A 24,664-nucleotide genomic window follows, 5' to 3' on the forward strand; every position below is an offset into this window, starting at 1 on the left:
GGGATTTTAAAGATATAGTTGTTCCGACCTATCCTTGGGTGGAATGGTGTGAAATGTCATGATAAACATCCAGGTTCAACTGTACAGTTTGAGTTTCGCTCAAATCAGTTCTGCAAGCAGCCGCTAGATGTCACTATGAACGCAGACACAGAACGCTGGTTTCATTTACACGGAGTATAATACCAAATCTTTCTCTCCCTATCTCTCTTTCTCTCTCTGTTTATGTTTCACACACACACATATGTATATACTTACATATAATCGACTCACCTCTCACTCTTTGAAAAAATGTTTGAAAAATGTTGACATTAAGAAACATTTCAAAATGTGTGAAAAATTGAAACAAAATCAAAGTAGGGGGGCAACGTGTATTTGTATATCATTGCTCTGGATAGCAAAAACATGCTATTAAGGGCATCAATAAAGCCGCTTGTGTTCAAATGTTTGCTAACACTCACAGGGCAGACATAGTGAGACTTTTAAATCAATGTCAAGAGCAGATGGCCATATTATGTAACATTATTGCAACTAAGTAGAACTGAAAACGGGAGGGGGAGTGATTTCCTGGGCCATCCCGATAGAGAGCCACCAGTTAGTCTGCCTAAAAGTAGATTACTCACAGATAGAGGGATTTATTTAAGATGCTGTATTAATATGAATATTCGTGGCTCCTTGTTCACAAATAATATTGGACAGTCCATGGCAAACGCAACAAACTTTTGAGTATTCATTCACTGAATAAGTGCCTGCATGTGCATGATGAGGCCTCTCCTTTTAAAAAAAGAAGTAAAGTGAATCAGTAGTGGAAAACCAACAGCAGTATTGCAACAAGTGCTCTCCATGTGCACTTGCTTCACTTTTAAGTAGGCAGACCTTGGCTTGGCCAGTCTATACCACACTATGCATGTTTCCAGTAACTTCTATTCCCCTTCATTAAAAGTGTTCGGCAAGCATGCACATGTGTGCATTTGCGTCAGTGCCCGCCCATGAAAATCTGTTGAGGAGTGTTTTTCCAGAGATTGAACACAATAAGCTTTGAGGAAGTCTCATGCGACAGACAATAATCGGATGCAAAGATCCCTGAAGGAATCTGTCTCCACATCTCCTCCCGTGCCCTCCAAAGCAGTGTTGGTGTTTCCTTGGAAACAAAATGCACCTCGACATTGTTTACTTTTGCGTGAGCGATGTCTATGTCTAAGAGCAGGGTACTTTTGTTCCCAGAAAAAACAAGTATCTTCCATTTTGAACGGCCCATCTTTCTTTTTTCATCACACAGAGATGGGAAGAGCTCTTAAAAAGCACTCTTCGATTTACACATTTATGTAAAAGTATGGAAAAGAGAGTCAAGGATAGATTTTCTGCATAGACCTAATATACTGTACTTGGAGACCAAACTATCTTTATAGCTCTCTGCAAGAGGAAAGAGGAAAAAGGATAAAAAGTGATTTACAGCACATCATTCAGATGCTCATGGTGCGTTTTACAATATTTGTTCATACTCAGAGCGACCAAAAGTTACTAAGGTAGCGCCACGCAGGCACCATGTGGTGCCCCCCTCCCACTCTCCCCCCCAAGGAGACGTGCCTATTTTTGGTTTGCAGAGAAAGCCAGGATCTTGCAGCATAAAGACGGCAGCCTTTTCTTCGGTCATAATGGGTATAATTACAGCCAGGCAAATTGTCTTGGTTTACCACAGGGGAGCATTTTAAAGTGTGTTTTCCTTTCTGATACCAACATGGACGCCTGTTCCCTGATAGGATGACAGATAGGGAGCGTGTTTACATTTTTTAAAGACTGCAATGAAATGCCACTCCTTCCCAAACACACATTAAAAAAACATAAAATGCTGGTGTTTATTTTCTTCAAAGTTAAGATCATCACTTTCAACCCGATTCCATATGGTAACATGTATTAGTTATTATCACCGATACCTGTGCAACATGGACGGCAAGTTGCATTCATTTCCTGGAAGCTCACTCTGAGGTTAACCCTAGCCTTTATGTTTTGAGGTTTCAGGATTATGGTGACATTTCCTAGATCACCTAGATCACAATCACATTGGCTGCCTAACCAAGCAGCGTAGGATGTCAAGATACCTTAAACTGAACCTTAAACTATGGTTTCATCTTGGAATATGACCCATGGGAAATTGCTCGTTTTATATGGAGAGACATATGTTGATAAAAGTGTAAAGAGGTTCCAAGACCAAACATCAGTAAGATTTTATCATAGCAACAATGAAAAAAATAGATATCATAAAAGAGAAAAAAACAATGTGCATTTTTACATATCTATAATCAGACAAATGATATGATGATGAGACGTGAATAAACTAACATGGCTGCTCAGCAGTTAGAAGAAGAGATAATATATTTATAATATAAATTTATATTAATAATGCTTATATATAATTCTAAATATATAAAGGTCATGTTGATACAACAATCGTCACATTGCCTTCTAGTTTTGTTCTGGGGTTGATACACAAATTCTGCAAGAAAAACATGTTAATATCCTGAACAATTTGATTGTTGCATATTTTCATATTTAGACTTGAATGTTAGTGAAAGTGTCAAGTTCAGTCATCTGGAATGGCTCCAAGGAACGGATCAGATGTATAGAGGTCCACAGTTCTCTTTCTGATAGCTTGGCTGAATTACTTAGATTTCCCCCCCCCAATGACGCCACTCAACTATACAACGTGTTTGATGTTATCTTTAAATACATGCACAGGTGTTCTTCCCTATCTGAAGGTTACACAACCCTTGCATGACCATTTTTACCTTTTCAAATTGTTTAAAGGTATGGTTATCTTGGTTTATTTAACGTTTTGACTTTAAGATGAAAAAAAAAAAAAAAAACAGTGATTATTTTGCCATTAAGCAAATAAATACTTTTGTTAATTCTAACTGACCTCTATTATTCTTATAAAATGGATATATTCTGAAATAACAGAAAAAATAGTCTCAGCGACACAGTTTAACTTTAAAAAGCAGATTTATGTAATCCCCAGGTATCGTTTTTAAACTGACAGCAAAACTGGTTGAGCCAGTCTTCGGTTCATTCTGTGGCAACCTGAGCGGTGGGCGGGGTTTGGAGGCCGGGCTCCTCGGTGCCATCCCCCGCCCTCCTCTGATCCATCAGGGCGCGGGTAGAGTGCCAGTCGCGCTTCCTTTGCAGACGGGACGAGCGTGCTGAGCGGTTCCCACGGTTCGGTGGAGCGTGTGCGCATCCCACCTTTCAACTTTCCAAGGAAAGCAGGAAAGTTGAAAGCAGGTAAAAGTTGCTCGGTCTTCACAGGAGTCACTTCAGCGAAGGCGCAAACGAGAGAGACGCTGATACACCTGTCGTCTGCCGGTAAACTCCCCCACTTTTTCAATTTTTTTAAATTTTTTTGTAATTGTTATGCAATGGTTAGGAGAGAATATTAAAATGTCTTTTTGCTCTAGAGTCTGAATTGAAAAAAAAAGATAATGTGATTTTCACTTCGTTTATCGTGCAGCAATGAGGATGAGGATGCAGAGTTTCAGTAGGTTTTACCTGGGTTATTCTTTCTGTTTTTAACGGACTTAAGTCAGGTCAGGAAGAGGTGGCAGAAGTTCTCAACGTTTATAGGACCGGGTTGATCATCTCAATACGGGATTACACTGTTACTTGCCTGCAGCTTACTGACTCTCTCCGCTTCAAGTCAGACACGGAGGCTTTAATTAACTTCAGCGTTGCTCGTTGCTGCTGTCATGGCCAGGACGTTTACGCCGCACTGCCTCTCAGGCGCTTTAAAACTTTTAAAGGAGTACATGTTGAAAGTCAGCATAGTTTTATGTAACCCTTTATTTATTTAAAAGACACAACCAGTAAAAACGTAGTTATTAAATTTCAATAACATTGAATACAACAGGCTAATTTCATGCCAAAGCAAGTGCACAGCAGTCTAACTATTATCAGTGAAAGGTCAGTACAGACCCAGCCCTTATCAAATGACAGGTATTTTATTCTTGGCTGTAAATTCACCTTCAAGCTTCTGTTCTCAATGTAAAGGATGCAGTGGCCAGTAGATGGTGTCAATTTTTTTATTGGCACATGTTGATTGGCACCACCTTAAGCAGTAGCTCAATTCACGGCTACATCATTAAAGTTCTTCACAGAAGTGTCAAATGGTGACCTAACCCAATTTTTTCGCTTCAACTAATGAATAAATCTAAATTTTTGTCCCTCCCTCTGGACACCCAACAACATCTGGACTTGGGGTTGAGATGTTTGTGACCCCCAACAATCGGTACGGGCACAAGCCTCAAGCCACATTAAAAAGTCCCAGCAGATCCACCTGCCTCAGATCCACATTCAGAAATTTAACATTTATGCAGATTTATATTCTTATGCCTATCCCTGTGTCAGATAAATGAGCATAAACCTCAGGCTAATGTGTTCTCTTTAGAAAACAGCTGAACTAATATTGTTTCTTTCTCAAACAGTTGCCGACATAGGAGAAGTGGCCCATAAATTTAGCTGCTGCTCTTATCACAAACCTATGTCTTGACTTTGAGCTGACTGAAGATAAGTGGGATCATTAGGGCTGCAGCGAGGGAAGGGTGTGTGTGGGGGTGTGCGTGCGTGTATGTGTGTGTGTTGTCCTTGAAGCTGTTTTTCCATGTTGAGACTGCCAGATGTAAGTTAGTTTGGGCAAGAAAAGGTAGCAAGTGAAATTTCACAGACCACACATTCTCAAGCAGGACAATCTGTGGCTGACAAGGGGTAATGCTATACGTTTTAAAAGTTTACACTGAACAAGTTTGTTGACCCCTTTGTGCATATTTTTTCATTTTTGCCCCTATGTTGTACTTGTAGTTAAGGTTTTGTGCATATATAATTATGTTTGTTCATACCGGAGTTGTCATTCCTAAAGTATATTTGCCTTTTAACAAACAGAACATTGGAACTGCAAATACCTGAATATATAATTTAACAGTTAACTTCAGTCATTAATTATTTTCATGTAACATGCATCGCTTGATCGGCCAGAGACCAGAGACGGTCTCTGTTCTCATTTTCACCCTTTCATTAAATGCATCAGACTTAAAATCTATCACTATTTTTTGGTGTACAAATACATCAACCACTAGCATGTGCTTTGATGCACATTTGATTGATTTCAGGACAAGTGTGATTAAGATTTGGTACAAGTATTTTAATTTCTCCATGTCCTGTTTTATTTTAAATAAATGTCATCAAAGAGTCGGCAGCTCGTTGGTTCTCCTTTAATGGAATCGTTGCATCTTTAGTTTTTAGGCACATCGATGAAATTCATATTTTAACTTGAACATAAATGTGAGATCTATCCAAAATATTTCAAGTAAAACTCACTGCATACCCTGTAGTCTGAGGTTAACATAGAACAAAAATCAACAACTCATGTACAGATTTAACCCTAGGTTTTAGGCAATTCAGAATATATCATAGCCCATGTATTAGTTAGTCTGGTTTCGGTGTACAGTACCTGGAATCCCTTTATGCCTTTTAATTCTGCATTCTGTAGCTTCCCAACCCTGACTACCTGTATGACGGTGAAAAAAATAGTTCCCAGAAATCTGTTTGTGCTGCTGTTCAAACCGGTTTTTTTACAATGCTGGGAAGTGTTAGGTTTGTTCCAGTTTGAGCAGGGTTTCGGGTCAAGCTTATGATACGAGGGAAGTTTCAGCAATTTCTGGTATCTGTTATTCCTCCTGCCAAGCTACCTGCACGCACTTCGCGACCAGAATCACGAAATGGATTGTAGCGTAAATTCACAAATAAAGGGTTAGAAAGTCGAGGAGCTGTTGCCATAACAAACCACCTTTCAGTCATGCCAAACCTGCTGGACCACATCATCTTTGCTCTTTCTGTGTTTAAAGTTTTCAGTACCAGGAAACGGACAGGCTGTTTTTCCAGCTTTTAAAGAAAGTATTACCAAGAACTCAAGTGGTCTCTTTACCTTTTCTTCTTTTTTATATTAATCCCACTAAGCTCAAGTTAATATAAAACTGAGATACATAAATGTGCCGTAAATCATTCAGGATATATTGCACACTCCTCTGGTCGTTCTCGTAACCTTTTGGAGACTAGAAACAGGTTCTAGGAAAGAGGAATGCCGTAAACTCAGTTGTGTCGGTCAGGCCTCCTGAGAATGCTCTGACTATTCATAAGAGAAAAACTTTATGTACATGTGAGCCACACAAAGGTGTGCTATTTAACCGTATGTCTGCCACCAGGTGACACCTCTCTCTGCTCACAGTTGCCCTCAGCACGCCATTTGATACATCCTCTTCTCACCTTCTGAAATTGAGAGGCCAGAGGAGGACTCGGCTCATGAATGATTCACCCAAAATCTGAATGTAGGTGTTAGTCTCCTGGGTCGTGTCTTTTGTTTGCCATGTTCTTTATGGGAGAACAGGTAACATAATTGGGATTGTTTATCTGAGTGTTTTCGGCACATCATAGGAAAAAAAAACACACAAAATTGCTAATTTATTAGGTAGAAAGAAGAAATTTATCTTAAACAACTTACTGGTAGCGTAAAGAACATTTCACATATAGTTCAGTTTATAGCTTGTAACTTCATTACATCCACATGCTGTGTAGACACACATGCAGGTGCATGTTGCATCAAATACATGTGGGTTACACATTCTGTTGCTTGGATATCACTTTCTCATGTGTACGGTTGCTCTCAGCAGAGATGATGTGTTTCGGGACGCAATTTAATGCTAACAAGCAGAAGCCAAGTAAGGCGGAAAAACACTTTTAACGAAGCAAATTCAAAGGTGCTCCAAGTTGAAAACTCAAAGGCAGAAATCGGGAATAATTCAAACAAAACCGGGAAGGGCTAACCTTAACAAGAACTGAATGAAATACAAACAAGGTGAAAAATGATTTGCCTCCTTAGGAATTCCTTGTGTTTTTGATTTTTGTCGCACTGAAGTGTTGCAGGTTATAAAACAGATTTTAATACTAAACAAATATGTGTAAAACCAAAAAGGCAGTTAACAAATTATTTTATTTATTTAGGGGTGAAGCTATGCAAAATAATCTAATTCTGTGTGGAAAAGATAAACTCCTTGTTAAATTACAAATTAATGCTGGTAATCCACTTTTATTTTTGATGAATTGTACTAACCACACTCTGCCCAGTTACTGCCGTATCTATAGGATCAAGGAACCAGTTAAATAGACAGCACGGACTAGGTTAAAAGATCTGAAAAAGAAACACATTGTGATCCGATGTGAGAAAATTCAAGAAGAGATGAAAAACAAAGCCATTGACATCAGTCTGTCTCGGAAGCATTGGAAAGCTATTTCCAAGGCTTTGAGCATTGATAATTCACATTGAGAGCCAATATTTATTAGTGGAGAAAAGATGGAACATTGGTGAGGCCGCCCCACCAAAACTTGGAAAGTTTTGGTGGGGCGGCCTCTCTTCAAAAGGAGATCACAAAAGAACTCAAATTAGCATTGTAAGCACTGCAGTCCTCTCTTGCCTCTGTTAAGTGTTCATGAATCAACAACAAAAAGAATGACATCAATGCAATAGTTAAATGCTGACAAACCCCTGCTGACCAAAAATAACAGAAAGGCCAATACTGCATTTTCCAAAACAGACCATTATGACCTCTATGACTTTTTGGAAAACAATCTGTGGACTGTTGAGACAAATATGAAACTTTTTGGAACATCTTGGAAGGCATATGTTCAGATAGAAGTGAGATAAAATTCACACTCCATTTCAGAAAAAAAAGCAATATACTAGCAAGACATGGTGGTAATAGTGTAATGGTCTAAGGCTACTTTACTGCTTTAGGACCTGGATAAATGACTTTATTGATGGAACTATAAATTCTACTTAGCAGAAATCCTTCAGAGTTTTTGGACAGAAAATCTGCCATCAGTTTGCACAAAAGCACTTTGGTTTAGAGGCCAGGCAATAATCCAGAGCGTAACAGAAAGTCTAGCACTGAATAGCTAAAGATATATTAATGAAGGTTTTGCGGTGTCCTAGTCCGGATCTGGACTTAAGATTGATTGAGATTTTGTGATATGATCAGAAAGCATCTGTTCATGTTTTAAAACCCTCTGATAAGAGTGACTTAAAGCATTTCTGACAGGAAGCTTAAGCCAAAATTACTGTGATTGAAGAAGCAAAGCATAAAAAGTGCACAACCATATCATATAAACTGTGCATCATTGGTAGGTTTAGGGAAAAAGATTTGCTGCAATGGGTAGCAGCTTATGTCCCACGGTCTCGGCTACTGGTTATGTAAGAAGGCTATATGTAGCAGGAGGCTAATCCGGTGCCTTGATCTTAATGCCAATTATCAGATCATGGTGACGTTCCTGAAATGAAGGCACTATATACATGAGCTGGATATGGTTCATGTTCTAAGGTGCTTAAAGAAAAAACAAGGGGAATGAATGTGTAAATGGAAAAGTTTCAAATATATGTTGAGAAACACTGCGGCTATTGCACAAGGTAGACCTAAGCTAGTAGTTAGGCAGAGGCTGTGTGACAACACATGCCCAGGCAGCCACATCCCTGAGCATTATTGCAGCACATTATTAATGTAGAATTTACCTGGAGGCACACATAGTGCTGCGGTCTGCAGGCAGATCCTTGGCATTCAGATCAGTCACGGAGTAAGTCGCAGCATGTTGGAGATCACCCGTTTCAGATTATTTCACCCCGCAATGTGTTTACATTCCAGCGGTAAACTAAACTATTTTGCTTTTTGTTTCTACACTATAAAACTAATATGTTGGAAATACAAGCCCTTTCCTAGAAAATCTAACTCTAAGAACAGTTTGTGAGATACACAGATAATATGTAGCAATAAAGTAAAACAAAGAAAACAAACGTGAGTAGAGACTTTTTTAACAGTCTTGCAAAAGTAACCCTACGACTAAGAGTTTTCCACGTTTTGTTATAGTATGACCACATTATGGTCATACGTGGTATTTAGGTTTAATGTCAGACCAGCACAAAGTGTATCATGCTAGTGAAGTGTAAGGGAAATGAACCACACTTTTTACAATTTATTATTATCATAAATTAACCTTTTCAAAGGGTTTCATGCATATTTACCCAGCCCTAATCACACTGACAGGGCTGACCAATCAGTCCTGTCAGTGGTATGATGACTCAATCAATTCATCATACCAAAAGAGTTTGTTGTAACTTCAAACCCACCAAATCTACTTATAGACCAGACAGGTCAGAGATATGGTCGAGGAGAATTTTAGAGCAGGCTTAGGTAAAACCACATTATAGTGATAAACACATCAGGAAGCGTTGTTCCACCCATCTTCTAAACTGAGCTTGACAAAAGAGACCTACCATGGGTGTTCACATAAACTGACAGGCTGGACAAGGAGAGCAATAAAGTGACTGGTAATTCTGGAGAAGCAGCAGTGATCTACAGCTCAGGGGAGACTTTGATGAAAGAACAACTAACAGTCATCACTCCAAAGCGTAAGCCTTTATGAAAGAGCTGCAACCCTAAACATTTACCCAGAGCTACAAGGGAATGGCTTAGATCAAAGCAGAATGGACCAGTCAAAGTCCATTTCTAAATCTAATTAATAATCTGTGGCAAAACTTGATAATTGACAGTCACCCAATCTGATTGAGTTTAAGGTATTTTGTAAAGAAGAATTGACAAAAATGTCAGTCTCTAGATATGCAAAATTTTAAAGGCATAACCCAAAAGAATTTCACTTGTACCTGCTGTACAAAATATTGACCAGCATGACGATATGTGTTTTCATAAAATATCTGCAAATATTTATAATTTTCCTTCCACTTTACAGTCATGTTGAGCGTTTTTGCTGACAGTGGCGATTTTAATAGTAAAAATGTAAAAAACAATTGAATTTATTTATACATGGTTTGTTCTGGAATATTTCGACATTAAATGTGGGAATCTGATCAGCAGTAATACTAATCTAGTGCTATGTGTTTGTATGTGTCAAATAAATAAACAAAAGCAGAAACAAGAAAATGGGAGAAAAGACCCAACTGAGGGTATCTGCCTGAATCCAGGGCTGGAGTATATTGTTATAAAGCACTGCAGTGGCATGCTTTGGGAAACAACAGCCACTCCTATATTTAAATGTTCTACCTCCATGTTTTCAGCATGCTCATTAGTTGTGTTTTAGAGTGTGCGTGCTGAACAGCATGAAATGAAAGGAAGTTTTTCTTCCGTATTCTGTCATGCTGGTTGAACAGTGGAAACAGGCAGTGAGTGAGTGAGTGCACTTAGTTTCAGAGCCAAATCAAAATCACAATAAATTGCATACAAATTCATGTTTTGTTTTGTTTTTATTAAGAATTGTCACTTGTTTTAATCAAAACCACAGCAACAGGATGGTCTCTGAAATAAAAACCATAATTTGCATGTATGTTGCACTGTCCTGCTAGGTGCAAGTAAATAGGAAGGTGACTGATGGGGGGGGGAAAATCCCTAAAGACAGCAGTTTTGTTTTACATTTTGTTTGCATAAACATCCATAGCGCTCGAAAGGAAGTTCATTTGCAAATGTTTGCAATGAACAAAAGAACGTCCCTTTGTTGTCTACAAGAAAGTGCTGCCCTGAAGGTACCCAGCATTTAATGTTAGTTTTAGGCAATAACATATGAGAGTATTTCTTTCCAGCTATTTTCCTGTTTCCTCCTATAGTCCTCTTGTATTCCTCCTTTTATCAGTCATTTGAAAAACAAATGTTTAAAACACAGAGTAGAAATGAAGACATCTGTCTGTAGCTAGGCAGATGTGGGAAGTCTAGACAGTTGCGGGTAATGGCAATCCAGCCTTCTGCTGTTATGGAGCCCTAGCTCAGGTTATGCAATCAGTTACGCTGCCTGTACCAGCTGGTAGAGGTAGTCAGAAACAGAGAATGTGTGTGGGTGTCTCTGTTTTTAAATCTTTAGTTAAAGAGTCAACAAGAGTTTTTTTCCCCTTTTTTTCTTTGCTTTTCTTTATTCAGTTTTTCTCCTCCTTGCCCTCAGTGTTGGGTTGAATGTTAACAGCACAAATGCTTTCTGGGTAAATGTTTGACATGTTTCCTCTGTAGTAAAGTATTAGATGTTTTTTCTTCTGTTATAATTAGTGTTCACTTGTGCCATATCTTTTCTTGTTGTTTTTTGTTGTCCTTTTAGTGAATATTATTGGCTGGGTTTTCATGTCAGTCAGAATGTGCCAGCAGCAGACAAATGCCTTCATGCAAACAGCAATTTTTTCCCGTTCCATCGCGAATGTTATGGGTCAAGTGATTGGTCAAATGCCCGTATCAGCCTGTCTGCCATGCTCACCTGTCTTTGTTTGTGTTTTTTGCTCAATCCCACAGCAAAGGCTTTGTGGTGCCATGATGAAGAAGGTTGGGGAAGTTGTTCTGCTCTGGCTGTTGATATTATTTATCCAGATTGCAGCAGGAGAGGGTAAGTTCGTCATTGGATTTGCACTTAGATTAACCCCACCTTCTAAACACCTTCCATGGATTCTTTTAAGTTATGTATAAGCAGAATACGAACCAATTCAGAATCTTCTTTTCATAGTTTCAGAATCCGTATTCACAACAGTAAAATAAAATGATCTTTTGATACTATTTTTTTTCCGAAGCCTGTTAATGAAATATATTTTCCAGCGGGTAATGTGTTTGTGTTCAGTTGCTCCTGCACTTCATCGTGTGGGAGGAATTAATGACCCTAATGAACCAGCTCATTAGTTAAATCTGATTGGAACTTCTGCATCCAAAAATAATACCTGTATGTTTTCAGCATGTTCATTTTGTTAAATGAGTGTTCATTTGACAAAAAGATCACTCCTGTTCTTGCCTTATGTATGTGTTTTACTTAGTTCAGTTTATTTATTTTACACCCATTCACAGCAAATTATTGCAAGTCATTTTACAAGACAAACAGATCCAATCCATACATTTATAATCAAATCAATCCAATGCAATCTGGTCTCATAAACAAATTGAAATTCAATTATGTTGTTTCTCAAAATCATGAGCGAGTGTGTGTCAATGGGCAGTGGTTGACTGAATCGAATCATCCCTCATTCTTACCATGGAAACACCTTTTAGCAGCCTGCTTGAAAGGACAAAACAAATGTATAAATGATGCTTAAGTATTGATCAAAGAGTACTTTCAATATTAAAGACAGGGTTCCTACACAGTCTGGAAAAGTCTAGTTAAAAATGAAATTTCAGTTAATCCATCCTTCCTGATCAGAGCTATTAGCATCAGCAGTTTAAGAGGGAAACACGACTAAACAGATGAGTATACATTTTGCCCAAGGAAACGTTTTAGGGAAATCTTTTCTTAGTTTTTAAATACGGAAAAGAACAGGAAGGAGGCTATCGATGGCTAAAATAAGATCCAGGATTTTTTTTCATCTATCTGTAACAACGTTAATTCCTTTTTTTGTGTGTTTGAAATTATCACAAAGGGAGAAAGTCAGGTGTTTTGCATTCAGCTAAAATTAAACAGACTTTCAGCAGTTTCTGCTAAGGAGTGAAGACATCTGAGATGTGCCTTAAGGTTGACTGGCTGTTGAAACAAGAAACAGGATCCAACACTGAATAATTAACTCGTTATAAATAACTGCTCATAAATTACATTAATGACCATTATTTTTTTCGCAAATGAATTTATTTGTGTTTTTTGTCTTTAGGATACAGCCCTCCAGGGAAGCCAACAAATATCAGTTGTCGCTCTCCAGAAAAAGAGACCTTCACCTGCTGGTGGCAGCCAGGCTCTGATGGCGGGCTTCCAACCACCTACGCCTTGTACTACCGCAAAGAAGGGTAAGTTGCTTCCTGGGAGGGTAACTAGATCTAGTGATATTAAAAAACCTCCAGATATTTCATCAAGGTGAAGTCTGTCTCGATCCTGTTACCGTCAGCATGTGTCCTTGTCTAATGAATTGTTAATATTTCTATGCACTGTGTTTATGGTGGCATGTGCTAAAGGCTTGACACCCTGTTGTGTCTATGCTTGAGACTTAATAAAAACAAAACAAAAAATCCCCAAACAAAGTAGTTGATGGAGTTGACTAATAAGACTTTCTTACTCTATCAACTACTGAATAAGGCTCCCACTCTTTTAAAGTTGATTGTGTAACAATGTTTTAGATAGACAAATGAGACAAAATACAAATTATTTGTAGGCACTGTGAAAGTACTGACTAATCTCTGCTAATGAGAGGTTTGCTTTTTATCCAGACCTTCCTGTTGGTGTTAATCTAACAGGTTTTGCATGTTTTTGATCCTCTCCTGATTTTCCTTAGTTCAAATTTCAAGATGCTGTGATCAAACTGTAAAAGATTATCCTTCACTCGCCAGAGATTTTTCAAAGCACAGATGGAACCTTTGTTCACCAAGTGAAGCATTTTCAAACTACCAAAACTATTGGTATGACTGAGATTATTTTTCCACAGCTTGTTAGAAGAGGACATTGTATATTAGCTTTAATACAGCCCTGACTACTCTTCTCAATTTAAATGGGTTGGACAAGTCCAAGTGTGAACAGGGAGTGCATTCCACTTCTGCTCTTGTTGTAAACGCTTTGCTGAGTAGAGAAGATTCAAAAGCAGAACATTAAGTGTAATGCACCCTTTATCTTGAACGCCTGTCTTTTTTTTCTTTTTCCAAAAGGTCTGCCATGAAGTAGGACTCTGTTGTGTTTTTATTGTATCACTTTACAGATGTGGGTAAAACTGATACTGTAGGATTCTTTGCCGTCTAATGGAATTTTGCTCATCATGTTTCAATATTAAATGTAAATTACACAATGAAAAGTGTACTTTTATATACACACACCCCCCCACACACATATCTATCTATCTATCTATCTATCTATCTATCTATCTATCTATCTATCTATCTATCTATCTATCTATCTATCTATCTATCTATCTATCTATCTATCTATCTATCTATCTATCTAATTTTTCTTTATACATATAAAGAAAAGTAGTCTTAGTTGGGAAAGACTGCCAAAGTTAGAAAAACGAAATCAAATGTGACATTTTTGTAAGAGTTCCATGTCTTTAAAATATTTGTAAAATACTCAATAATGAGGATTGGCAATAGCAGATTTGGCAATATGTATACTGTGCTGTGTAATTATTTTGCAGCCTCCTAGGAATCTTTCTGGTTATACTTTGAATATTAGCATCTGGCTCTTTTTCAAAAGGCTTCTTTTACATTTAATTGCATTGACCACACTTATCTTTTATGGCCTTTTTTACATGATTTCAAATATATTGGGATTATGAGATGTTTTAAACCCTTCGGATTGTCTACAATAAACATTCCTGGTTGTTAAAAATATTTATGTTGCTCTTGTTAATTTTCATTTCATCAATTGTGGTGATTTTTAGTGTACCAGTGACCCACCCTCATCCATATGGCTTAAATATGTGGTAAAAAAAGCAAAGAATAAACTTAATGGCAGATTTTTGAAAGGAACCAATCAATTTTTTCAGAGACCAAAAGATAGAAAGATAGTGTTTCTTACTCTGTTTGTGGCTTGTCCTCATGACCTCATGAATTTTCAAATACATTCAAAGACACTATTGTGCAAGTTCCTATTTAATAACAGTACATACATGTTTGGAGCAGATAGAGAAAGGCTTAGGGATGCACATAATTTTCATTCCTTTCTGACATGTGGATATTAAGAAGAAATGCTACATGTGTGTGCATGTTTCTGAGCGAGATCTAGCGATACAACTCTGTTCTAATTTAAACCACGTTTTCTTTTTTTTTTTTTGTATTTTCAGATGGACAAAATAACTGAAATTAGTGCAGCTTTTGGCTTCTTTAAGTTTTACTTTAAAGGGTATTTGTTTCTAGCAGCGTTTGCTATAAGACATCTGGATCATTCAGTGTTTGACTTTACCCAGGATAATACAGAGCTTTGCAGTGTTAATCATACCCCTGTGACTTCTTTGGCATTCTTTCACATTGCAACTAAACACTTTAATGTATCTTACAATGATCTGATGTGATAGACTAACACAAAATATTGCATAGCTTGAAGGCATGTTGTTATTTTATTTATTTATTTTTTTTAAAGATAAAAATCCCTAAAAGTCTTTTGGTGTATGTCTCTATGGACAAATACAGAGTAAACTATGTACCTATTTTCAAGCAGAATTAGATGTGAGTGAGGATGCATTTCACCTGCCACCCTCTGTGTGAAACACAGAGTGGAAACCTCATAATGTGAATCACTGAGGGCAGCATACTGGTGTAAGAGGATAAAGATTGTAAAGGGTTATGTGGCACCGCCTGTTCCTGTGAAGGTGGAGTTTAAAACGTGAGTAGGGTTGATAAGGAGCCAACACAGATGTGGAAAAGGAGAGGATGCAGCGGATTAGTTTTTGTTTATAGCCTAATCCACTCAGCTGAGATACATGTCGATAAGACAAATAGAGACTGAAAATCACAGGAAGTGAATGTTTGATAGCAGAAGTAAACTCTAATTCAGAAAAACAGTACTGATAATTTCAATGGATGGAAATCTTAGTATTCATTGTGTCTGTAAATATGAAACTACAGTGAAGTTGATTTAGCTAAATATTACTACTTTAAATGTGTAGTGATCTGCAGTTGGTAGCTCCCCTTATTTATTATAAGTTCACATTAGGTTGGGTCCTGAGGCTAAGGCTAATGGCTAAACCATTAGTGTTAAACCCGGAGGGACCAACAGCAAAGCAACCTTCTGCCATTAAAACAACTCCAGTCTTAAAAACATATTTTTCTGCAGGCGCTCTGAACCTCTTAACAATGTTCGTAATTTCATTAGAAGGTTATTTATAATGGTGCTAATAGTTGATTACACAGTAAATAGAGGTAAGACACAGTGTGCCACCAGTGGTCTTCTGTGAAATGCACACTGAGAACAAAACACATAAAGCATTTCCAGTCTGATAGAAACAATGTTCTGGGGGATTAGTTCAATGGCACTACATTGATTTTTCCCACCCTATTAATAATCCTTTGTCCAGTTACTCTGACTGAAAAAGATGTACTTGTTTTTTCTCAGTACATGTTTTATACAGTAAGCTCATTGGTGACATTTCTCCTCCTGTCATTGATACTACTCCTGCTAATTAACTTCTGCAATGTTTTTTAGAGTTGTTTGTGACACGATGGTGAAAGTCTTTACCTCTCTCAGAGTAGTTATTAGTTTCAACTTCAGCTAGACCAACTAATCAGAATATGTATTAAATGAACACACCTAGCACATTATCTACTGTAGGTAAGATATTAACTGCTTCTAACCTTTTAACATAACCTTGCTTTAATAGTCCAGGGCTTTAATAGTGTGAAGTGACAATGTAGTGACAAGATCCTGCTACCTTCAGCTAAGCCATAGTACAGCAGATAACGCCATAAATATTCTTTTTGTGAAAAAAAGTATCGTAGACCTCTCATTTATTTATTTGTTCATTTTAACACAGTTTGTCTCTTTGCTTGTCATTTTAAGAACTAAAGCTGAGTCAAGGTTTATCCCCTAAAAGTCTTAAAGGGATTATATTGTTTGACTATTGACAAGAAAGCAATTGTTTTGAGAGAAATGCGGAGACTTGTTCCTCATAATAGTCACTTTTCTATTGAACTCAGTTTATGCATGATTTTTGCAGAAATTCAGAAAGGAGAAATGAAATTCTAATAACTCGTCTACTTGACCCTGGACCTCTTTGTGGCGAAAATTTAAGGCAGCTGTGGCTGAATTATGATTCAGGGAAAGTGCTGTTACGTTTCACCACTTGGCGTGACAGCTCTGCTAGGAATGTCTGTTCTCCTTCTGATACTTGTTAAATCGAGCCAGCAATACTAGAGACATGGCCTGAGACCTGAATGCACAAGCAGCATTTATTGGCATAATTTTTTGTGGGTCAGGACACATCCTCCACTTAATGAGAAAACTGTCAAGTGTGTGGTTGGCCTAAGGAAGACAAAGAACAACCAATGTGTCTTTTGTTGTTACAAATTATACTACGTCAGAAAGGTTTATGCAAAAACATCTTTGAATGTACGTTAATTAGATACGCTGACTATCACATAATCCACATAAGGGATATAAACTGAACTGGTGTAATTGAGTTTCCTTTACCAGCCGTCTCTGCCCACAAATTTGACTTCCTGCCTTCGGATGTTGCGTTAATATTTCCCCCATGATGTTTTTTGTTTATGTTGTAATATTTCTTATGACAGTCGTTCCTGCAGCAAAACATCTTGACAATATGAGCCTTTCACCTCTGTACTTCAGTTTTAGCTTCATCTGACCATGTGACTTGTCTCCAAAAATTAAGGTCTCTCAGCTTCATCACAAAGTCTGCTGCTTCTGTTCTAGGGTGACAACCAACAAGTTATTTGTTCATTTAGGATTCTTTCCATGCCATATTATTCATACTGCTCATGTTACAGTAATAATTGCCATTCACTTTAACAACGCCCCCGCCTGTGATACAGCAGAGCACACAATTTTTCTCCAACAGACTGAAAAACTTGGTGAACATGTGCTAAATTGATTCAGACTATCAGACATATGCTAAGTCACAACTGATAAATGGAAGCCCACAGAGCTTAGCAACAGGCCATCTTCTACTCAATAACCATTTATGTAAGCCGGGTGAACTGTTTGAAGTGCATTTGATTTGCCTCATTCATGTTATGACTTTTAGCTGTTTAGCACAGCAGGAAATTCACAGCTGAATTACTTGTGTCCTTTGTACTCAAAAAAAGTTTCAGCCTTCTTTTAATCAGCTGCCTGGTAGTGCAAAGCAGCAGGTGGTGGAGGGGCAGTTTTGGGTTGCTCTACATCCTAAGAAAACTTCGGTCATTCTGACATTTTCTGGCATATCTAAAAAGACGTTAAGCTGTAGGAACTGTCGAATCAAATTCGGAATTTAAAATCTTTTTTATATCTTGACATTGTATACATGCCGTAGTCTACTTCCGCACCTCAGTATTGCTCAAACTGAAAATGGCTGTCCAAAAAGCCTTCCTTGAGATACAGTTGGTTGTAAACAAAACCTTTGATGATTATTTTTGTCCGTGTTTCAAATTTGTTTACAAGGAAATGTCGCTTACAATAAACTATTTTATTGGTGTCAAAGCAATAAAAGCTATGGAAGCTTGGTCCATAGTCCATTGTAAGTCAATAGAATGAAATTTCATTGGGATATGCACGATCTGGTGTATATTTTCAGATGACAATAAACGTTCTATTAATTAATTTCCCAATTTATTCTTGAGTCTAATAAGTGTATACTTTATTATGTGGAAGATAAAAACACTCCATTTTTTAATTCAAGTGTAGCTTCATGTAAAACACAAACAAGGAAGAGCTTGGGAATTTCATCCCAAAACTTTAAAACATGTGGTTCTTTTAGATTAGCAGCAAAGTGGACTATGATCTCCTTTCAGGATGCAGGAGATCATTGCATCCTGAAAGTTACAACATCACAACGATTCCCCCCCTCAGTCAGTGGCAGCTGCTGCTCCAGCAACAACAACATGTTCCCATCGGTTCCATACCAATTCTCAAGGCTATACTCATTTACCCACCACAAGTCTAATGGGGTTTTGCCTGCAGTGGTTGCTGAGGGTCCATTATATTATCAAAAGTATTGTTTTCATAAACAAAATACCCTACACACAAGGTAACATCACTACACAATAAGAGGATTGTTGAGTGTTCCAGAAATTTTGAAATAATTAGTAATTCTTTGAATTCATTAGTTGTCTACGTATCTCCTATTGTTGTAGTTAATGGTTCTTCCTCCTTTCAGTAAATCTGTTCACTATTGAGAAGAAAGTAATTTCTCAATTCATCCTTGAATCATCCTCTCTTATCCTCTCAAAATACATCTTTTTTTTTTTTTAATAGAAATTGTAGCGCAAAAAACACACCCTGTTCTTGGTATTTTACTGCACAGTGTTTGAAATCACACAACTGCATGATGTTTTCCTTCTCCTCAACAGCTCTGAGAGGGTGTTCGAGTGTCCTGACTACAAAACGGCCGGCAAGAACTCTTGCTTCTTCAGCAAGAATGTGACGTCCATCTGGGTGAACTACAACATCACCGTTGTGGCTACCAACTCGATGGGAAACACATTTTCCAATCCCGTTGACATAGATGTCGTCTACATCGGTGAGGGGAAAGTGGCAAAGGTTTAGCGTGACAGCCCTGACACAACTTCTTGAGAGAATTTCTGTTTTTCGACAGAACAGCACTCGTGTTGTTTTGTGTACTGTGAAAAATCATAGCTGTTATATCTGGACTTTTGCTGTTGCAGACACTACAGCAAAATTCAAGTCTTTGGACTATTGCTGTTGCGGTGACATTTTTAAGCTATAGGCTGACAATCAACTTTGGAAAATAATCTTATAATATATATAAAAAGCAATCCGCTTCTTCTTTCTATCTTCTTTAATGCTAATATCACAACTTTTTTTTATAAAAAGTCTGACCTTTTCAGAGATTTGAAAATTGTTCCCTTTTTTCAAGTTGGTAATGGAAGAGACTTATGCCTGACTAACCTGGAGTATATTTTATCTTGGATTTAGAAGACCTGTAAGTGCTCCACTTATCCTTTTCATTAGAATATTACAATGATTGAAAATCAGACCTAATTAGTGTCAGCGCCTTTCACAAACCTCAGCCCTCAGCCTTGTCTATTTTTGCAGTAGGTTTATAATTTGGAGTCTAAATAATTGTTCTTACACCCAGCTCAAAAATATACATCAGTGGCCAGATCTAGAATGTTAGAGTTCCTCAGCTGGACTTGTCCATATATTAGCACATCTGGAGTGAAGGGCGCGTGATTATTTACTAAAATCTTTTATGATTTCTTGTCATTCATTATTGGGTCTCATCAGATCTAAGAAACACATGTTCTCTTTCCCTCTCTCCCCAGTCAAGCCCAATCCTCCGGAAGAAGTGGTAGTGAATGTCACAGAGGACAAAGACTGGCCTTTTCTTCAAGTGTCATGGAAGCCCCCCAAAATGGCTGACACCCGCTCGGGTTGGATCACTCTCATCTACGAGGTCCGACTCAAGTTGGAGAATGAGAATAAATGGGAGGTGAGCAAACCACTGCCAGTGAGATGGAATGGCCTGGTGTCTTGAGCATTTGTCTTTCAAATGTGAAACTTTGCATTTAGTTCCATGTCAGAGGACTCGCTGATATGTCACAAAGCCAGGGTTTGATGCTAAAACCCCAATACCACACCTAAAATCTACACAGACGGCTACAATTTACTGACCTCACCTGACTCATATGTACATGTGTTTCATTTCCAGGAGCTCTCTGCAGGCCAGAGGAAGATTTTTAAGATTTACAGCCTGAGGTCAGGTGGTACTTATGATGTTCAGGTTCGCTGTAAGCCTGATCATGGCTTTTGGAGTGAATGGAGCCCCACAACCCGGGTCAAAGTTCCTGAATGTAAGTCCTTCACCCACAAATAACTGTACAACTGTCTAAATACAGTTGTACTGTATTTAGACATTCTAAATACAATGTCAACTGTATTTAGAAGATAAAATCAGCTTTTTAAAATACATATTTTGCATTTTAGAAAAAAAAAAGCCAATCATTTTGTTGGTCAAAAGTACAGCTGCAACACAATATATACATCCTCGTGTTACTTCCACTTCACAGTTATGAAACTTTGTGTTGGCCCATCCCAGTAAGTTAAAGTAAGACACACTGATGTTTGTGATTGTACTATTGCAGAACATGGAAAGGCAATATATTCATGTAGGTCCCAGAAGCTTGACTGAAGCAATCAAGACATTATTTCAGGTTTCACAGCATCTGTCATCATGAATGTAGACTATTTTTTATGGAGAACCAAAAACTTAAACTTGGAGGAATGCATGTTTCACTATTCTGTGGTCAAAGTGGATTAAACCTTTCCACCTAGTTTTTGTGTGGATTTAGTAAAAAATGTGTTAATTAGTAATATAGAGAGCTGTGGGAGGATTTGTTTTTAACGCCATGCTCCCATTTTGCAACCCATAAGATTAGTTACCCTGTCCTCACAGACACAAGCAAGTGATTACCTATAAAGAAAACTGAATTACTATGTGCTTAATTCACATTTTTCCACTGTGTGCCAGTGGAAAAATGAGCCTTAAGCCATAAAAGTGACTTGGGAGAGAAGAGAAGAAAATGCTACATTAATACAATCATTTACATGTTCTAAGACTGTCATTATTGCTCTGTTTCATTCAGATTTACCACAGGAAAGGTCAATGTGGATCCTTATTGTGGTCTTTGCTGCCTTCATCCTCATCATCTGTATTTGGATGATATACATGAACTTTCATAGGTAAGAGTAAACATTTTTAGTAAATTGTATGTGTTAGACATTAAACACATTTACATACATACAGACAGACAGACAGACAGATATATATAAAGGTAATAAAAATGTTGATTTTTATGAACTTTTCAAACTTTTTGTGCATGCAGTGTGAAGCACTACCTTCTGCCACCAGTGCCAGGACCTAAGATCAAGGGAATTGACAAACAACTTCTTAAGGTAAACCAGAGCTTTTTGACTGAAGATGTGCTGAATGCTAAATAATACATGTTAAAGTAGCTATTTGAATCATGACCACTTTGTAACCAGATACTTTTTTTACGTGCAGAGTGGCAAATCTGAGGACATCTTCAGCTCACTGGTGGTGTCTAATTTTCCCCCAACCACATCCAACTATGAGGATTTTCTTGTGCAATACTTAGAGGTGTATGTCCCAGAGGAGCGTGAACTAATCATGGATGAAGGCAAAGATCTTCAAGACGATAGCTTCAAAACTGAAAACTCCACATGTGACAATGATTCTGGCCGGGGCAGCTGTGACAGCCACACACTGCTTATCGATAAGGGCGGAGGTGACAAAGAAGATGGGCAGCAGACAGATCAGGAGGGTAGTCAGGCTGAGGCTGAAGCAAAAAGTCATGAGGAAGTAATGGAGAAGGAACACCTGGCATGTTGTCATGAAAATGCGCAGATCCCAAATATTTCCAAAGAGAAGGAGAAGGTGAAGAGCTGGCCTTCTTTGTTTTCTCCACTGCCCCAGTACAGTCTTAGCCCAGTGAATCGACCAAATAAACCTAAGATGGGGAATCAACACTGTCTTTCTGACGGCCTGTTCACCCCAAACTCCTTGTCATCTTACTTCACTCAGCCTGGTCCCAGCACCACAAAAAGCTTTAGATCAAATTACTGGGAGTGTAGCTTGGATCACAAGCAATCTCATCTACTCCATCCCCAGACAGCAGCCCATGAGCACCTCCAGGCCGAGAATGACCTCAATGTGGCATATGTTGACTACATGGGAGCACCGTTGGATGTTCATGAGCTCAGTGTCAGGCCCACCGAGTATGTCGAAGTCCAGAGGGTCAGTGACGAGGACGTGGTTCTTCTTCACCCTGTTACCCCCAGCCATGAAAACAGCTATACCATAAGCCACCAAACAGAGGACTACAGCAGGGTGAGGATGGTGAACAATAATAACGGGTTACTACTTCTTCAGAGAGATGATATTGAGGAAGAGAAGAATATGTGCCCTTATGAAGAAGAAATGGTAAGCAGAGCAACGTCGACTGGCTGCAGAGCATCCGTCACTTCCACATTACCGAACTCTGCGACTGGCATTAACACCGCGTTGCCAATTCTTGACGAAAAGGCAGCCAGTGGCTACGTCGACACCGCCACCATGTTTGGCCTGCCCACTTACTAGGTGCTTTGGATATTAATCTGGCAGCTGCTACACATTGTGAGCGGTTCACTTTAAGCCTGAAACAAGGAGAAAAACCATACTGACAATGATTGCATCTTTCCAAAATTGGTTGCAAAGACAATTTTGCTTTCATGGGAATATATTTTTTTCCTTCTGCTGTCAAGGTGAAACACTGATATTTAAGAGCGAAATTTTTCAGATGATTAAACAGTATAATCGTCATTCAGATTAATTAAGAATAAAATTTATCTTAATTTATGAGGTACTACATGTTTCTATGTTGATTCTACATGTTCTATGTTTGTAGGGTGATTATACTGCAAACTGTTATTTTACCTCTAAAATATATTGTAAGGCTGCTTATTGTATATTGTACATATTACAAATATAACAATAGATGTATATAAAAAGAACCCCTGAACACTTCACTCAGGGCATTTACGTTTCTCCTCTCTGTACAGCTCCAGTTACCTCTTCTGAGGGAGGGGTCTTTGCAAATTAATGCAAAGTATATTTTATGCTATTTTCTGTGCTGCTGTTAAATATTCTGTTAAATATTTGCATACAAAAATGATGTAAATCACATTATGTGCTCTTCACTGTCACCAGCTCTCAACACAGATAACAGTGTGAAATATTTGGCTGAAATGTATAAAAGTTTGTATTGGAGCATCCAAAAAAATGCTAAAAGAGGGAATGTCTTTTGGAATATGTGGCTTCTTTTCTTTCAATGGACATTAAGATATGAAGAGAGACTTATTTTAAGATGTCTTATTTTGGTTTATATATGTGTTTTGATATGTGTGTGGGCGTGTGTGTGTTTGAATGTTAAACATGAGGTTAAAAAGAAAACAAGCAAGAATTTACTGAGGTATTTGTCACTCAGAGCAGATTATGTACATTTACTGAGTTGAAGAAATCTATAATGATGTGTACTTTTTGATGGTAAATTTGTGTCATAAAAGTTGGTTCCCTTTGTATAACAGTACACTGTCAGTACATATTTGCAATACATAAGAAACAGCCATCAAGTTACTTTTGAAAGCTTGTTTTAAAAATTGAGTTTATAATAAATTACTTTACGCTGCAACAGTATGTGGTTTAATCCCTCTTTACCTTTATACTAACATGAAGATGTGTTACATACAGTTTTTTAAATTACTGTCAAATTATATAATTTTAGAGAAAAGAGTGGTTGCTTTGCATTTTTTTGTAATTATATATTTTTCAGATTTAGATGTGATTTATCTTTTTTAACCACTCCTTTTTACAGGTGAAATTAATTAACTAAAGAGATTAACAATTTTAATAAAAAAATAACTGATACTTGCACAACTCTTAATATGCTTTATGCATACATCTGTTCTATCTTGATTACATTATTTTTTGTAAAAGTCAGCAAACTTCTTGATTAATTTTGGCTGAATAGTTGGAGTCTAACTATTGTTTCACCTACTGTTGGTGTGTTTAAGTCAGACGTAACACCTTTTTTAAAAACATTTTGATATTGAAAAGTGTTTCTTATAGTTATTATTATTTACTCACTTAATTCAATTTCTAAAATACAAGTCTTATTCTTAGTGAGTGAGATTAATCAGAGAAAATGCATTGCAGAGTCAGCTATTTAATGAAGTAACAAATGTCTGTTATTCTCTATAAGCTTAACTTGTGTCATTTGCAGGTCAAGCGAATGTACAATAAATAGTAAAGTGTCAATACTTTACCCTGAACTAAAAGATATACAGTGTATAATGTCAGTTTGGATTTTATACGTTTGATATAGAAAAAAATGGATGTGGAGAACTGTTCATTTTAAGTTTTGTTAAAAGTAAGTTATTATAATTTATATTTTTGTAATTACTTTTT

The 24,664-nt window shown here is 37.6% G+C and overlaps 1 protein-coding gene across 3 annotated transcripts; it reads left to right on the plus strand.

Annotated features, from left to right (window-relative positions):
• The first annotated feature begins 3,155 nt into the window (after positions 1–3,155).
• prlra (prolactin receptor a) lies at positions 3,156–23,893 on the plus strand. 3 transcript variants are annotated; one of them, XM_028025603.1, is made up of 10 exons: positions 3,156–3,357; positions 6,246–6,368; positions 11,370–11,460; positions 12,701–12,833; positions 19,029–19,198; positions 19,965–20,131; positions 20,351–20,492; positions 21,285–21,381; positions 21,525–21,594; positions 21,704–23,893. In XM_028025603.1, exons 3-10 carry the CDS (start codon positions 11,388–11,390, stop codon positions 22,796–22,798), a joined length of 1,947 nt encoding a protein of 648 aa, XP_027881404.1. In that variant the 5' UTR covers positions 3,156–3,357; positions 6,246–6,368; positions 11,370–11,387; the 3' UTR covers positions 22,799–23,893. The 3 variants fall into 3 exon arrangements, with proteins under 3 accessions (XP_027881404.1, XP_027881405.1, XP_027881403.1); XM_028025604.1 differs by having other exon boundaries at positions 6,269–6,368; XM_028025602.1 differs by lacking the exon at positions 6,246–6,368.
• Positions 23,894–24,664: the final 771 nt, after the last annotated feature.

Source organism: Xiphophorus couchianus, chromosome 8 (assembly GCF_001444195.1).
Source record: "Xiphophorus couchianus chromosome 8, X_couchianus-1.0, whole genome shotgun sequence".
In the NCBI taxonomy this organism is placed as follows: Eukaryota; Metazoa; Chordata; class Actinopteri; order Cyprinodontiformes; family Poeciliidae; genus Xiphophorus; species Xiphophorus couchianus.